This window comes from Ziziphus jujuba, chromosome 5 (assembly GCF_031755915.1).
Source record: "Ziziphus jujuba cultivar Dongzao chromosome 5, ASM3175591v1".
NCBI lineage: Eukaryota > Viridiplantae > Streptophyta > Magnoliopsida > Rosales > Rhamnaceae > Ziziphus > Ziziphus jujuba.
This window is the reverse complement of record NC_083383.1, coordinates 2,314,175-2,331,296: the sequence shown is the minus strand read 5'-3', so window position 1 is coordinate 2,331,296 and position 17,122 is coordinate 2,314,175. Positions and strand designations below refer to the sequence as shown.

General features: G+C 36.2%; 4 protein-coding genes across 8 annotated transcripts; 2 read left to right on the top strand and 2 right to left on the bottom strand.

Moving 5' to 3' along the window:
- Positions 1-988: 988 nt before the first annotated feature.
- On the top strand, positions 989-2,673 carry LOC107420941 (profilin). 3 transcript variants are annotated; one of them, XM_016030037.2, is made up of 4 exons: positions 989-1,252; positions 1,640-1,777; positions 2,129-2,271; positions 2,384-2,673. In XM_016030037.2, exons 1-3 carry the CDS (start codon positions 1,130-1,132, stop codon positions 2,261-2,263), a joined length of 396 nt encoding a protein of 131 aa, XP_015885523.1. In that variant the 5' UTR covers positions 989-1,129; the 3' UTR covers positions 2,264-2,271; positions 2,384-2,673. The 3 variants fall into 3 exon arrangements, with proteins under 3 accessions (XP_015885523.1, XP_060673486.1, XP_015885522.1); XM_060817503.1 differs by having other exon boundaries at positions 2,341-2,673; XM_016030036.3 differs by having other exon boundaries at positions 991-1,252; positions 2,366-2,673.
- A 411-nt stretch (positions 2,674-3,084) lies between these two features.
- LOC107420873 (pentatricopeptide repeat-containing protein At3g62890-like) lies at positions 3,085-5,376 on the bottom strand. The gene has a single exon (XM_016029934.4). It carries the CDS (start codon positions 5,176-5,178, stop codon positions 3,292-3,294), a length of 1,887 nt encoding a protein of 628 aa, XP_015885420.1. The 5' UTR covers positions 5,179-5,376; the 3' UTR covers positions 3,085-3,291.
- A 108-nt stretch (positions 5,377-5,484) lies between these two features.
- Positions 5,485-7,803, top strand: LOC107420932 (early nodulin-93). Its single transcript, XM_016030017.4, has 4 exons — positions 5,485-5,761; positions 6,511-6,572; positions 7,251-7,326; positions 7,432-7,803. The coding sequence occupies exons 1-4, from the start codon at positions 5,650-5,652 to the stop codon at positions 7,530-7,532; spliced, it is 351 nt and encodes a 116-aa protein (XP_015885503.1). The 5' UTR covers positions 5,485-5,649; the 3' UTR covers positions 7,533-7,803.
- A 2,539-nt stretch (positions 7,804-10,342) lies between these two features.
- LOC107420940 (endoribonuclease YBEY, chloroplastic) lies at positions 10,343-16,058 on the bottom strand. 3 transcript variants are annotated; one of them, XM_048476191.2, is made up of 12 exons: positions 15,418-15,946; positions 14,824-15,075; positions 14,652-14,747; positions 14,117-14,297; positions 13,889-13,972; positions 13,679-13,779; positions 13,383-13,475; positions 12,745-12,816; positions 11,891-12,010; positions 11,744-11,794; positions 11,183-11,371; positions 10,343-10,769 (listed from the first exon to the last, which is right to left on the bottom strand). In XM_048476191.2, exons 1-12 carry the CDS (start codon positions 15,811-15,813, stop codon positions 10,602-10,604), a joined length of 1,803 nt encoding a protein of 600 aa, XP_048332148.1. In that variant the 5' UTR covers positions 15,814-15,946; the 3' UTR covers positions 10,343-10,601. The 3 variants fall into 3 exon arrangements, with proteins under 3 accessions (XP_048332148.1, XP_048332151.1, XP_060673485.1); XM_048476194.2 differs by having other exon boundaries at positions 13,889-13,957; positions 15,418-15,941; XM_060817502.1 differs by lacking the exons at positions 10,343-10,769; positions 11,183-11,371 and adding an exon at positions 11,378-11,544 and having other exon boundaries at positions 15,418-16,058.
- Between the last annotated feature and the right edge of the window lie 1,064 nt (positions 16,059-17,122).

The window sequence follows — 17,122 nt, the reverse complement described above, 5'->3', positions numbered from 1 at the left end:
AACAAAAAAATAAACATAAAAAACTCATACCTTTTTCATTAAATGAATAACCCCTTAACATTACACTATTTTTTTTTTTTTGTTAAATAAAAAACTTAAGAAAAGCTTCTTATATTTTAATATAAGTTCACTTTTATTACTTTTTTTTTTTTTTGTAAAGCACTCTTAGTTGTTACTTACAAGGTTATGTTTGCTATGGTGGAAAAATAGAACGATAGAAAAGAAGGTATAGAAACACGAAAGGACAGGAAATATTGAGATTCATTGGTTTGAAAGGAAAAAGAGGAAGAATGGAAAGTTGTCCATCAAAACTATTCCCTCTTGAAATATCATGTTGCGGGTTCAATTAATCATAAACTTGTATTTTCAAAATATTTGTTTTTAAAAATTCAATTAAAAATTATACATATAGCATTTGAATTTTCTTTTATACAACTAATTAAAATTACAAACAATAAACCTTTTTAAATGGAAACATCTAATTATATAGACTGTCTTTTAGTACAATGAAACCTTGAAAGTCATAAATAAAATTAACTACTAAATTTTGTATATTATTTATTCTCTATAACAATAAATTTCACAAATAACAACTAAACTTTTTTATATTTCATTAACTTTAAAATTTTCAAATTTGTTATCTTTCAAATATTTTGTGGTCAAAATGAAAACTAAACAGACATGAAAGTTTAGAATTTTTGTTTGAATATTGGTTCATAATTAATCCATAGTATCTTCTTCTTTTACATAATTGAAGAAAAAAAAAGGAAAAAAAAAGGCATGTCCATGTCCGTGTCCCTGTTTAAAGTCATATAAACTTCATTACTTTATTGTTTAAAATATAAAGCTGCGGTGGGTATATTAAAAATCGCAGGGTCACAATCATTGCAATACGAACCGACAATTCACATCAAGCCACGTAAAGCATACGGTGAGAAAAGAGCTGTCAATATAGCAAGATCAAGCACCACTAATTTAACCATTGCCACTTTGCCAGAGTAGGCGGTCTCTCATTCTGATCTATTTTTCTCACACCCATCTTCTTCTTTGTAATTGCCGTTGAGCTCAAGAAATCGTCAATAAACCCAAACTCCCCAACAGAACAGAAAAGAAGATCAGTCGCTGAAAGATGTCGTGGCAACAGTACGTGGACGAGCACTTGATGTGCGAAACTGAAGGCAACTATCTCACCGCCGCAGCGATCATCGGCCAAGAAGGCGGCGTTTGGGCGCAGAGCGCCAACTTTCCTCAGGTCCATCTTTCTCATCTATTTGATTTGTTCTTGTAATTTGCTAGATTCACTGTTGATTTAGATCTGATTCGTTTGCGTTTTACTCATCGTTCAGGGGTTTGATCGGTTTTGGAAAATCCAATCATCGCCAAGCCCATGCACGATTTGATGATTTTTAGTTTCTTTTTCAATTTCCCTTAGATCATACTTTTATGTTTTAGAATCATGTTGGATGTTCGTATGGTGATTGATCTGAAAACCGATATAATTTCTTCGTATAGCTGGTATTTGCTGTATTTTGCTGATGAAGATTGATTATTAATATTTAAATAAAAAAGTGGCTTATGATTGCTTTGGTGGTGGGTGAATTAAGTATTGATGAAATTATATGTTGGGTTGCGTATACAGTTTAAGCCAGAAGAAATAGCTGCAATTGTGAAAGATTTTGAAGAACCGGGAACGCTCGCTCCAACTGGCTTATTCCTTGGTGGCACAAAGTATATGGTTATCCAAGGTGAACCCGGTGCTGTTATTCGTGGGAAGAAGGTGAGCTTCATGCTAGACGTGGTTTTATTAAGCTTGTCATATAATGTATTGCATTTGCCAAATGAAGGAGTATCTAGAGGTCTTAAATCTTAAATATTGTAGTCTGAGAAACAATTGTTTTTTTATGATCTTTTTACTCCCATCAAGAGCAGGGAACGTCTTTTGTTTATTTTGAAATATTCAAAAGTGGATTTGCTCATTTCTTTCACGTAATAGAAAACTCTGTTTACTTTTTTGTTACGATACCATAAAATTGCATATATTCTTTTGGAATATAATAAAAATTCATAAGCCACTTCATATGGTGTTTCATGCTTTTTTATTGAATTCCTATCCTATCAAATGAATTAGGGACCTGGCGGTATCACTGTCAAGAAGACCAACCAGGCCTTGATTATTGGTATATACGATGAGCCTATGACTCCTGGTCAGTGCAATGTGATCGTTGAAAGGCTTGGAGATTATCTAATTGATCAGGGTCTGTAATTGCTATGGTAAGTTTACCGATTCTTTCCTATTTCCTGCTGGATTTTTTGGTACTCATTTTCTTGCTTCGGTTCAAGGATGTGTAAACTGAAAATTTTGCAGTAATATTTTGATTTGAAGTTGTGAAGAACTTGGTGTGGAAACAGAGTTATAGCCGCTTGGGAATTTGATGCTTGTATGAACCATTTGTGTCTGCATTCTCAACCACCTTTGGAATTGATTGGCTTTTGTGAATGGAACTGTTTTAATTTTGTAATTCTTTCTTCTTTTCTATTTTTCTTACCTTATTTTAAGAGCATCTGCCACTAGAGTTGTCATATGTGTGGACATATGCTTTAAAATGCATGGGTATGCAGCTTCTGCAATAACAATATTAAGTGGGTGAAAGATGAAAAATTTTATTTGGCTTATTTCTGAATTGCTAGCCACACATGAATTTTGGAGTGATACTATTTTAATTTCTACCATACATGTTAAGAAAAGGAAGGAAAAAGAAAAAAAACTAGATTCTTTTAAATGGAGAGGATGGTGATAGTGGCTTACGCTGTGCCAACTGTCCAGATATTATAACTTTTCCATGTTGACGAACTCTTTTTACTCCCATGATCCGTATCTGTTGATCTAGTCCTGGATTCTCTTAACATCGAATTATAATTGAATCGACAACTCGATTAAATTGATAATAATGTAATTTTTAAATTAAAAGCAATCAAACCCATCAACTAATGGAGGATGAAAAAGGTATAGCTGTTTCTAAAGAAATTGCAGGTTGCAACATGATAAACCTTTGCATTCTAATTCTTCTCGTAAATAATAATAATAATAATAATAATAATAATAATAATAATAAATAAATAAATAAATAAATAATAAAGAGAAGCTAAACCTCCACACGCACAGAAGGACTAAACTCGGTTCTTTGCCGAGAACTCTTATCTGGTTCTATATACAACATATGAAGAAACTCTCATTTCATCGGAAAAATAGAGAAACCACTTCACCTGCATCCCTCAGAATGTTAGCTGTTGTTACCAATAATCATTACAAGAACATCTACCATCTTTGAAATGATGGAAGCGGCTCCTATCTCGAACAATAATCTCTCGCTTAACAATTTGAGAGATTATTTTTGTTGCATCATGACAATCGTTGCAAACTCGCAAATTTTTTACGATTCGAATGGTAGTTCCTTCACTCGTACTGATTAGCCCAAATGCAATGGCCAATTTCTCACTATGAACAGATAAAGCATCCTCCTTCTCTTCTTCATCTATACTATGCACTACAAGGTCTGTCTTTGGCCTGTATCCAGCTAGCTTCATCTTCCATCTTAGTTCTTTGATCATCAGGTATATCTTCTCTGATTGAAGATGTGAGTGATCGCCCATAAAGAACTCATAAACTGTGTTACCAATCTCTATCCAACTACAGCCAGGTAATTTCGTAACTCCGTTGTCCCGCATTCTTAACCTACACTTTGCAGCATCCTGAAGCCTACCCATTGAAGCATACATATTAGAAAGGTAAACATAGCTCCCAGAGTGCTCAGAGTCTAGTTCAAGAATTCGATGAACAACGCGTTGTCCCCTTTCAGCGTCTTTGAACTTCCGACAACCTCCAAGTAATGCTCCCCAAACTATAGCATTCGGTTTTATAGGCATTGAATTGATTAACTTCTCTGCTTCATCGAGGCGACCTGCTCGGCTAAGAAGATCAATCACACATCCGTAATGCTCAATTTTGGGAATAATTTCATATGCTGGTGCCATCATATGAAAATAATCAAGCCCCTTATCAACCAAGCCAGCATGAGTACATGCTGTCAACAACCCCATGAAAGTTATTTCATTTGGCTTCACAGCATGAGCGATCATTTCCTTAAAGCACTCAAAAGCTTCATTTGCGTGCCCATGCATGGCCATTCCAGTGATAATAATACTCCAAGATATTACATCTCTCTCCTGCATCATGTCAAAAACCCGCCTAGCCTCTGTTATGCATCCACATTTTGCATACATATCCGCCAATGCATTTCCTAAGAACAGGCCCAATTTCATCCTATTCCGTCTTATATACCTATCAATCCACTTCCCCAAATCAAGAGCACCAAGATTAGCACAAGCTGACAACACACTAACAAGCGTTACATCATTTGGCGCCAAGCCCCCTTCTTGTTGCATTTGCCGAAATACGTTCACGGCATCAGCATACTTTTCATTCTGGGCGTACCCGGCGATCAATGCATTCCAACACACCACATTTCTTTCTGGCATCTCTCTGAAAAGCCGTCGAGCTTCCTCCAAATTACCCACCTTGGCATACCCACTTATCATCGTCGACCAAGAAACTAAAGTTTTCTCTACCATCCTATCAAAGACACACTTGGCCTCATCGACGTGTCCACTCAAACAATACCCAGAAACCAAAGTGTTCCAAGTAACAACATCTCTAACATCCATTTCATCAAACAGCTTCTGAGCAATTCCAAAACAACCAACTTTAAAATACAAATCGATGAGCGAGTTCTTAACGTAAAGATTTGACTCGCACCCATATTTAGCTACAAAACAGTGAGTTTTCTCCCCCTCGCTCGCTTGGGCAAGGCCAGCACAGGCCTTGAGAACAGAAGTGAATGTATATTCATCCGGGTCCGGAGCATTTGGCAATAGCAATTGGTAGTTGAAGTAACATAAAGTACTCCGCCAGTCATTGTTTTGAGCAAAGGCTTTGAGGAGCGCATTGAAAACGAAGATGTTTGGGGTGCTCGTGAGGTAGTGGGTGAATATGAGTTCACCGTGGCGCATGTTAGCGTGGGCAGCGCACAGGCCGATGAGCTTGACGGCAATGCGGTTCGGCTCGACGGAAGGGATTGGGTTGGTTGTGACTTGGGCTTGGATTTGATACAAATGGCGCATGGTAAGCTGGGTGGCGCATTTTAGCAGGAGGTGAGTGACTTTCGGGTGGTTATGGGCGTAGAGAAGAGCCAGGGCGGGAAGGGTAAAGGCTGAGTTTGCGTTACTTAGCTTACTCGCTTACCGAGTCAGTGATGTACCTCAGACCACACAGAAGACGAATTGCGAAACGATCCTACGCAGCGGAACAAAATCCCTTAAAGCGGAACAACCAATGGTATTTATCCACGTCAAGAAAACAAATTCAATTATTTTTTCTTTTTCTTTTTTAAAATTTGTTTTTACAACTTGTATTTTGTTTTAATGAGGTGGCGGCCGTGGCGTTGGCGGCGCACACAGACAGAGCTAAACGAGCGGTTTCCGGATTCAATTCACCAACAAGATCTAAAAAGGCCGTCTCGCAACTCAAAAATTGGAATACGACTCTCTCTGTTTTAGGCGCTTGGCCTCCAATCTCATAATTTTAGAGGGAAAATGGGGATTCCATCCGAAATGAGGGACATTTGGATTAAGCACAGAGAAGCCTTGGTGATTGCTTCGCCAGCTGAAGAACAAAAAGTTTTAAGGGCGAGAAATTGTACGCAAGGTTATATTCTTCCAATCCTGATTCGGTCCATTAGGGGATCCATGCTTTTGTTCAATTATGTTGTTTGTTTTCAATGTCTGTCTAGATTTTTCTAGAAATGGTTTGAAAATGTAAACGAAATTTATGCTAAACACTTGGCACGTGTTGAGATTAATTAGGGGTAATTACATAATGTTTGTATCTTCTTTGATTTGTTGAAAAATAAAAATTTTAAAAAAAAGGAAAAAAAGATGGAGGACATATTTAGTTACTCGCTTTTGGTTTGGGAGGAATAAATGGTCTTAGAATCTGATCAAAGTTTCATCGAAGCATTGACCACGAGCAATTGGTGTGGATGTGTTTTGGTTGATTGATTTATTTGGTTTGCTGACTGGTAGTTTCTGGCTATTTCAACTTAATAATCTTCAATTTGAGTTTGCTTTTGTGCCGCTTGGGTTAATTAAGTTCACCTGAATTTGGGTATAGTTGTTGAAAAGCAAAGAGATCTGTATCTTTTGCTGTTGCAGTTCAACCAAATTGAGGTGAATTCTCTATTAATTATGCATCCAAAGGCGCACCTGCGTGTTGCAATTCTTAATGTTACTTAACCGAGCAAATAATCTATTCAGGTTTATTTGAGTGCGTGTTTCTTCAAGTTTCTGGGTCCTTAGGCGTTTCCTCATTAAGCAAACTGAAAATTTGTCTTGATTTTCAATGTGATTGGTAATGCGTGTTACAATTATCAGCTTAGAGTTTCCTTGATACTGCAGAAGGTGTTCGCGCCGGATTTAAAGCGGCTTCCATTGCATGCGTAGCCAGTGCTGTGCCCACAGTATGTGATGTTTCCTGTACTTGAATTTAATGTAAAAGGGTTTCATTTTATTGCATTTTTTGTCTTTCAAATTAGATTTATAACTTTACAGATCAAACAGCGACATTTTGGGATAGAGTAGAATGTAAACGATTATCTTACATTGTCTTTTAGTTGATGAGAGCTATTTTCTTTATTTCGTTAACTTCAATGTGCATTTGGCACAGCAAAATTTATAGAAATGTCGTATGATGTTTCTTGTATGGAAATATGCCTTGTTAGTTTACTTCAATTCTATTGAGAAGGTGCATTGTTTTCTATTGGATGAGTATCATCCCTTGTCTTTTTTCATCTCATATATTGAATAAGGAAGCATATTTGTTATTGTAAATCAGCTACATGATTCCTGTATGTTGTGTAGTGGGTAGGTTATTTGTAAGTGTACTCCTAGAGTGCTATTTGGTGTTTTGTACCTGTTCGAACACAGTATTCATAACTAGATGAACTATAGGAATGGTCAAGTGCAGTCTTTAATCAGAGGATTGCGTGCTTGTGTGGATTAGTTGCTAATTTATTTATTTTCAGCAAGGTTTCGGTTTCTTTGTTGACAGAATTATTCATTCTTAGTCTATAATGTCTCTGTCGAAGGATAGATTTTGGTCTCACCATTTGCTGATCCTTGCCTTATTTTGTAAATAGCTAGTTGCTGTTCGGGCAATTCCATGGGCAAAGGCAAACCTCAATTATACAGCACAGGCACTCATTATATCTGCTGGTATAATTAAATTTACTCTGTTTTCAAACTTTTCATAATTTGATAATTATGAGGGATTTGCCCACCATGGAGAAGTTGACCTATAATTTTTTTATTGCTGAACAGCATCAGTTGCTGCATACTTCATCACTGCTGATAAAACTATCTTAGAGTGTGCAAGAAGAAATGCCCAGTTTCAAGAAACCATGAGACGCCAAAGCAACTGAATCTCAAAGTAATTTGTATGCAACACAGTGCTTTGTCTTGCTATGTGTTGATTTTGATTGGAGTGATTTAAAAATGGATCCAGAGTCGTTCTGAAATGATTTTGTGGCCATCTCACTTTGTGGTTTGCAGAGTTGCAAAGTTGGCTTTCAGTTTTGCCTATGCGTTCTGCACTTTCTATGCATTTCAGCAGTAATATTGTGTTCCTAAATGTGTGTTTCTGTATTTGCCGGTCAATAGCAATCAAAAGACGAGCACGATTACGACTTGCAACTTTGATCCATTCTATGCTAATAGTTATATAAACAGGAGAAAGAAACAAAGAAAAACGGATAAAAATAAAAATATAAAGACAACTCTGACATAAAAGATGTTGAGCGTTATCATACTGAATTATCATAATATATTCATTCTATTTCATCTCCATACTGTCCCATTTAAGGTGAAATTTTAAAAATATCCAATTTTTTTATTTTTATTTTTTCCTTTTTTCGTTTCCAAAATCTCATGAATTTGCCGGTGGATATAATTGTAGACGTTCTTCTAAAACTCCGATTCCAATGCATTTTATCCAATTCGTGCCTTCCCAAATTGATGCTCCTAAAGTGAGTTTTTGTAACATCAAATAGCTAAAAATATCCCTTTTTTCTATGGTTGATAGATTGTTGGGTGCTTTAATGGGTATGGGAAGAGCTACACCATTTAGAACCCAAGATGGAGCTGATATCATTGCAAGGGAAGACCAATCTCTTCGAGAAAAGGGTCATTGAATATCATAAACCTTCAGTTATATCCAGCATCAATGGGAATGGTGTGATCCACGTGTTCAAGATGGATGAAGATTTCTGAAACCATGGTAAACTAATTTTGTCGATAGTTTCTAACTTCGGAACAACCACGATTGAGCAAATCACTGGATATTGAAGGCAGTTGGCAATTAATTTAGATTAAAAAAGAAAAAAAAAAAAAAGAAAATTTAGAAATTGCGCATTTTTGACACTTCAAAATAATAAAACTGTGTAGAAAATTTGACAATGTGACTAGAAATTCTCTTATATATAGTGCTAGTGATGCACTTAAAAATACAATGTTCTAATTAATAAAAGTAAATAATTGCTGTCGCTAACACGTTGTCTCTTTTTACATGTACCTGTAGTTACTAGTTATATACGGTATATTTCCATTTCGAGTTCCAATATAGAGTTCACTTCTAACTCAACAATGAAAAAGCACAAAAATCACCTCAAGGAAACTAACCAAGCTGAGACCTGGAACTTAAAGTGATTGCTGTAGGCACTTTATGCTGCATAAGGCACAATCCGCAATTTCAGTCGGTATTCACATTTTGTCCAAACGGCCGTGCAGAGGATAAACAAAGAATTTTGTGCTGTACATTGGGAGGCTTTGTTTGTTGATAACACCTATGTCCTTGACACAATTGCCTTTTTGTGCATACTAAGATCCAATTTTGGCATTGATCTAATGCATAGACAAATCGTGCTTTTTAAACCTGTTCAATACGGCCAAGTTCTCCTTGCAGCAGAAACTTTATTATCGATAGTTCTCAAATGAAGACATAAAATTGGTTTGTTATTGTAGGTAATGGCTCTTAACTCAAATGCCTGCAAGGCTCCAACTTCCAAGAGATGGTCTTTGGATACAACTCTCTAAATCAATTAAACCAAATATTAAATAAAACATAGTAGCTTATTCTTTTTATAATTTGAAAAATAATTTGTTTGTCTTTGCTTCCTTACATAGATGCTTCGAAAAGGGGCCTTAATAGGCTAGATTTCAAAAGGAAGCTAAGAAGAAGAAGAATTCTAAGCAATCTTTTTTGGTCCTCCACTCTTTCAGTCTGAAGAACGTATGTATTAATTCAATGCTAAATGCAGGTGGCAATGGCGATGCCAATTCTCATTTCAACCACATAACATGCTGTTCTGAGGAATCAACTAATTCTATTGGATCATCATCTTCATCAGACTAGCTGGATGATGCAGCTTCATCATCTCCCTCATCCCTAGAGCCCCATCTTTATAGATTTTCTCATACAAAGGGTTCTTGCACATCTTCAATTCTTTCACTGCTCCGAAACTTGTGCAGATTCTAATTCGATAATCAAACCTCCCGTTGTTTCATGTACAGGAAGGGGCTGTCAAGGTATTACCAAGGAAAATCGAAGACCTTCACATCCATTTCAGATGTGAGTTGCGCAAAAGATTTAGCAACGAAAGAAATCCATTTCGTGAAGAGAGGACATAGACCATTACATTCCCCCAAGACTACAATATCAAAGAAAAACGCCAGGGGTTCTTCCAATTCTTTAGCAGTAAAGGATTTCTTTCGTCCTCCCCCTGCATAGCTCTTCTCTTTTGAATACACAAGTGACAAGACTTTGTTTCTTATTTTCTTGTGTGTGACGAGGTCCTCTGTTTTATTTATTAGGATTTTTTGTGTTTTTACCTACGGAAAAACAGATTCTATGAGATGAACTCCGGTTGTGTATGTAACTTCTTCCTTTGGATGGAGAACAACTTATAGAGATCATGTTCATTGCCTTAGCTTTGCTCTCCTAATTTGCAAAATCTAATTTAGATCATATATGAAATTCCCTTCCACCTTTCCAGTCGTGAAATTCGGGATTGGTGACTCGCACTAGCAAAATGCTATTGAACGTCCATATATGAAAGACCCCCCCAACAAAAAAAAAAAAAAAAATTGGAAATAATATTTTAAAACAATACGAGGATGTTATTCTTATTCCCATAGTAAAAAAAGTGCTTAAACCGACCAGCATAATCAGACGATAAAAACAAATAATCATTGGTTGTCCATTTTCTAATATTAAAAAATAGGTATATTTTATTTGCTAGATTTTCTCAAGTAATATCACCCGCTTATGAATAGAGTGAAGTCATTTACAAATATCATGCCAAAATTTGTCAAATTCGTCAATCTTTTAGCTAGGTTCACCTTATAAATTCTATTGAAAGAAAAACAAAAAAGTTACTTTGATAAATTCCTGTATGCCTCAACCAACTTAATATCCACTGTTTTTTATTTGAAGCTCAGAATGCATACCGGTAAATAGCATCAGCTACACCATCTTCGTCATTGCTGGCACCAATTACATCAGCGACCCCTTTTGTCTTCTCTGATCCATTACTGAGAGCAATGCCTAGAGAGGCCAGCTCAAGCATCTCAACATCATTTTCCCCATCCCCAATAGCCATTATCTACAGAAACAAATTATTATGGTTAGTACTAGAATCAGAATAAGCATATAATGAATACTAGAAATGTATTGAGCTCAAAAGCATTAACAAATTTCACACAGTTCATTTGTGGGTTGGCTGGCTAAAAGATATTTCAACCATTTCATGAAAGATATCCCATTAACTAGTCGCTGTTTTGTCTGACAACTTCCAAGCTGACATGACAGGAAAATTCAGAAACATGTGCGGATAGGCTCCAGAGTGTGGAGCAGTGCTATCTGGCAGTGGTAATATGTGAACATTTGTAACCTCGGCAAAATTTAAACAGCATTTTGAAATCGGTGGCAGTGATTTTCATAGATAGATTAAGGTATATAAGAAATTTCACCAGAGAGAGAAGATAAAACGGCTAAACACAAATAACTTAGCCATACCTCCTTTGGAGAGATTTGTAGATGATCAAGCAGCAATTTCACTCCACTGCCTTTTGAAGTTCCAGGGGGGACAATTTCAAGCATGTCTGGCACAGCTTGAACACAATTAGCACGACCCTTGGTTGCTTCTGACCAGTATGGCCTAAGAGAAGTAGCGACTCCCTCAGCAGTGTCCACAAAGATCAATTTCTGTACATTCCAAAGGCGTTTGCGATAAGAACCCAAAGCAAAAACCCTTATGTTTGTTCATCTTATATTTGTGACCATGTCAAACTGTAACAAACTGGTCCAAGGGCTTTAAACAGGTTCTTTAATTTTTCTCCAGTGAAGTGTTGTAATGAACTAAGGGTTTCCAAGTATAACTGAGTGGACAATCCAAACGGCAAATGTCATGCATATGCATAAACTCTCAGTAAGAATTTCAGACCATTTGAAACAAAACAAAAGTAAAATGGTCCCAACTTGAGGGAGCAACTTTACATTCTCTATATCCAAAAGGGAAAGAAAGAAGAAGAAGAAGTTACTTTCACTATCTCTATGCCATAGAGAGAGAGGCTATACCTGAACATCAGCAGTAGCCAAGAGTTGATCAACTGAAGGAATTATCTCTGCCTACAAAGATTTTCATGATAATAATGTTAGGAAGAAGTCCGTCTGGGATTAACAGAAATAATTAGTATGAGAGAGATGCTATCGATCCATTGGCACCTTTGGCTCATGATATATAGTATGCAATGAGTCAACCACTGGGTGATCAAATAGAGTTAAGCAACGATCCTTGCTGAATGCAATAAGTGGAACTTTATTCTCCCAAGAGTAAATGCATGCCTGCACTTTGAAGGACAAATCACTATCTTCTTCATTTTTTTTTAAAATATATATACCAAGATTTCCATAATAATAATGTTAAGAAGTAGTCAGTCTGGGATTAACAGAAATAAATAGTATGAAAAAGATGCTATCAATCCATTGGCACCTTTAGCATGCGATGAGTCAACCACTGTGTGATCAAAAGAGTTAAGCAATGATCCTTGCTCAATGCAATAAGTGGAACCTTATTCTCCCAAGAGTAAATGCATGCCTGCACTTTGAAGGACAAATCATCATAGTGCAGGCATGCATTTGGGGAATAAATTCTTCCATGCCATCTCAGTTAGTTGAAGTGGTATATTTTTCTAATTTTGCCCCTATGGTTGAGGATGAATATTGAAGTTTATCTTACTTTTAATCCAAACCTTAAAAAACTGCACTGTACCTTGTCAGGTTGGAAATGGATATTTATTAATGCCAAATGAATGATTGTTCCTTCTCTCTCTCTCTCTCTCTCTCTCTCTCTAACCTACAAATCATTATGCCAATCCAGATTTATAGTAATGTGGTCTCATAATAAAGCTATAGAAACTTAACAAAATATCCAGGAAGAGATAACTAGGTTACAAGGAAGTTGCCTACATACAGACTCCAACAAATTCAAGTCATTGCCTATACTTTAGTCACAGGAATCTCATGTCGTTAAATGAATCAATGAGAACAGGTTAATAATAACATACGATGAGTGTTACCTCTCTGCAGACATTCAGATCCAAATTCGTTCTGTTAATTTCCTGACCTTGTCTACCATAAACAAGCAACCCCTGAAATTAAGTACAGAACAGATAGTAAGTACTGAAATTTTTTTTAAAAACTAGGATTGACATACTTCAATTTAAGAACACAGTCTATAATTCACTCTATAGAAACTATAGTATTTCACTATTCACGCATAGTATAAAAAAATATATGGGATGAAAGTGGATTTCATAGTCCTCTTATATCTGACTAACCCATCTTTCCAAGGGACAAATGTTACTTATAAAATTTGGTAGAAAATATTTTCAAGTATAGACAAGGTGAGGAAGTTATCTACATCTTACAAATACGCCAATTTATAAAGATAAAAGGTCTGACAAGTGAGGTTGGCCACATAGTATGCCTCACACCCCCACCTTTAATGTCGTGGGTTTGAGTCACCTCCTCCTCCCCTTTAAAGTAGAACTTATTGTAATCCCGATTTAAAAAAATGAAAATAAAAAGATAAAATACCTGAATAGCAGATGCAAAAGTGTTTGCCAAGAGAATAGGATCAATTTTTGAAACATTAAACCTCAAGATAACAAGAAACAAATTGAAAATTGAAAACTTCAAAAGGAAAACGATAAACCTGTAGGAAAACCCCAGGAGAAACTTCAGAAACAATGCCACCATTTCCAGTTAAATCTACCATCTTGAAAGCACTTATAACAGCTGGACGAGTCTGTTTCGAAATTAAGCAAGAACCAGGATCAGAGAATTTATCAAGCTTATAGAAACACAAAGCTGATATAAAAAGTAATACCAGAAATAATAAACCATAAGAAAATTACAACAGACGGATCACTAAAAAGTACTAAATGCATCAAGATATTAAAAAACACTTGCTAAATTATTCTGATACTGAATTAGAAAGATTTCTCTTACTTTTCCTGTAGCTATCACCACTTTCACACCCCTTGATGAGGCCTCTTTCAAAGCCTTGGCAGTTGTTGAACTAATTTGACTTTTGCTGTTTAGCAGTGTACCTAGTATGTACCAAAAAAAAATAAAATAAAATAAAATAATGTAACAAATTAAGACAAGCTAAGAATAGAGTGAAACTAAACATGCAAAACATTATAAACTTGCTCTCACCATCCATGTCACAGAAGATATAACGGAACTTTGGCTTATAAAATCGAAGGCTGCCTTCTTTCTTCCTGTCTTTTGACAATTCACCTGTAAGATATTCTCTCTACTAGCTTTGGTATAGAACATTGTCGCATTGACATGAATGAAGTATATGTCAAATCAGAAGGTCTATCTATAGAAGAAGAAGCCAACTACAATATTAATTATCTAACTCATAAAAGGAGAAATTACCATCTGAAGCTTTTTCCTCATATGAATTGCCATTTGTTTCAGCATCATATGCACTTTGAATTAATCCTTTCCCCTTCCACCCAAGACTTTTTAAGAGATGTTCCTCCTCCTTCTCCATTTCCACTTCTGCCTCTTCACTAATCTCATGATCAAATCCCAAAAGATGTAAGAGCCCATGGACCTGCAGTACGTTGTCATTTTATATAACATTGTTTTAATAAAAAATAAAAAAAAAATTTTGAGCTTCTTATAAGCTAAAGACAGCATAGTCAACTTCGATATGCCCTCGCTTGTCTCTTCACCTTCCTCCTCTTCTGTGCAGACAGAAATTAAAAACCACAACCGCTAATACACACATACATAAACACCATCTTTTGATGCCAGCCAGGCCCTTATAGTGGTTATTTCTTTCAACCTAAGGAAACAGTTAAATATTCCCTAAGAATAAAACGACCCACTTTCTGTTCCCAATGTCCCAGCCAAAACTCCAGTTATTTAATTTAGTAAAGTCAATTGAAAGATAGTATAAACCAACCATGAGAATGCGTATCTCATCAATGAGAGTGTGTCCTCTTTCCTCCGCTTGTCTTGCCGCTGTCTCAACAGAAATAACAATGTCACCCAACATAAGCTGCAAAACAAAGCATGTCAAAGTGTTATTCCTCAAAATATGCCCTTCCATCTAATAACAACTACAATTTACTTACAATTGGAAGCTTAAGATCAGGGATATGTTGTGACATCGAGAGAACATCGGTAGCATGATCCTCGTCCCTCCATTCTTTGTTAAGTTTGCGGATAAATTCATCATTGCAAAGAAGCAAGGAGATCTCAACACTTTCAAATCCACCAACATCCTTAATAGCAGTATCCCTGGTTTTGTACTTTGAATCTTTCAAACCTTCAAATGCTAACTTCATGGCCATCGGAACATTTAAACGAAGTATTTCTGCGATACTCTGCGGCATAGTCAAGAAGAACTATGAATTGGACAAATCTTTTAACTGAAGCAGATAACAGAAAACATAGCTACGAATCATTTCCTATGCAAAACGTTTCCTCCAATACACGTAAATGAGGAAGAAAAAAAAGAAAAAGCTCAAACTAAAATTGCTATGCAAATTCACGAGCACGAAATATGGGAGATGAAACCAGAGAGCTGCATTTTGATAACTACTATGGAGTATTATACATTTAATTTCAGCTGTATATTACAGTAAGAAACGTTTACACAAACACGTGGTGGCGTGGTGGTGTGGAAAAAGCTTATGCAGAGAACAGCAAGTGAGAGAGCGAAATACCAAAATTTCAGGATCATCAGGCAAATCTTCTTCGATGCAAATGCTGACATTGAGCTCCAATTCCTTCTCCTTGCTCTTCGCCGCTCGCCTCCTCACCTTCCGATAGTCCCTCTGCGAAGCGCAAATCTTCCGCAAGGGTTTTAGAACCTCCCGCTCACCTCCGCACAGAGCGTGAAATCTCCGACCGAATAGCGAAAATTTCGAGGCCGAAGAAGCATCGAGTCCATTGGCATGGGAAACAACGCCTAAATACGAGGCAGTGCGAGACGAGGAAGTGATGGTTGAGGTGAGGTTAAGAGGAACAACGGCGGCGCGTTGAGCAGCACGCGCCATTCGAACCGAGGAAGCGAATGGCGAGTGGAGGTTGCGGAGGAGAGGGGAGAAGCGCGAAGGCATATATATGCTTTTGGAGCACTGAGCGCTGACTGAGGAAATGTGAGTAGCACAGCTGGTTTGCGACTCTACGGTATTGGTTCGGCACTGACAGTGACAATATTTGCGGAAACCAATCAAAAGAAATCAACAGATTATCTAAAGAGTAGTTCTTTTTGCAATGCAAAAACTACTCTATACACTCCCATAAACATTTAAAATGACCAAAATCTCCACGATGTATTTTTCTTTTTTTTAGTTTTCAAAATTCAAATTTTACTTTGTTCTTCTTCTTCCTAATAATTACGAACCGGTTGCTATGTTGTTGGTACCGCAAGAACACCGTCAACCTGCTGAGTGCAGTCACCAAACCACCAACTATTGTTGCCATGGTTGGCTACAATGTTAGCCGAATTTAAACAACTCAGAGATGAGACTATTATAGCCATTATAATATTGGGTCTCACCATTTTACCCTCTGATCAAAAGCTTTCTTTCTCAACTCATCCCAAAGAACATATTTTCACAAAGGAAATCAATTAAAAATAAAAAATAGCTTACTGTAGAAAACAACGTGAGATTGGCAATAAGAGAGAGGTAGAGAAAGCCAAGGTGAAGAGAAGGCAAAGAGAATTGTCATTCGCTTAGAGTTAGGGTTGGGTCATGAGTGAGAAGCCTCGTCGGAGAAGGTCCACCATGTCGACAATGCCATTTGTAGAAATTCTGACAATGAAGCATAGAAGAGGAAGACAAAGTGGAGAGGCAGACTTTGATAAAATTCGTCCAAAAAAAATAAAAAATGAAAAACATTCAGTAAGGGTATTATTGAAATTTAAAAATTATGGAACTGCAGAGAGATTTTTCTCCAATGTGAATAGCATTTCTCTTATCTCAAATAGAAAAAAAAAAAAAAATATATATATATATATATATATGAAAAAGAAAAATCACAATCTCTTTCCAAGCTTTTCGTTTCATGAAAGATTTTTTGTTATGTATAATTTATTTGGACATGCACTGAAATTGAGTGATTTTCTAATCTGCACCACCTCTTTTTCTTTTTCTTTGTTTTTTTCACGTTGAATCATTGAATCTTTAATACTGTTGTTAATAGAGCTTGAGTCACCTTAATCTACCGATACTTCCTAGTAATATAATTTAAATATAAGTAAATATATTCAAAATAATTATAATTAATATAAATCAGTTAAATTATGATATATATATATAAATAAAGAGAAAGAGTAGATTAAGTGATACTTTTAACATTAATTTATTAATTAATAAATTTTCTACAATATTAAATTGCTTAACACGTTGCTTAAGACATAAA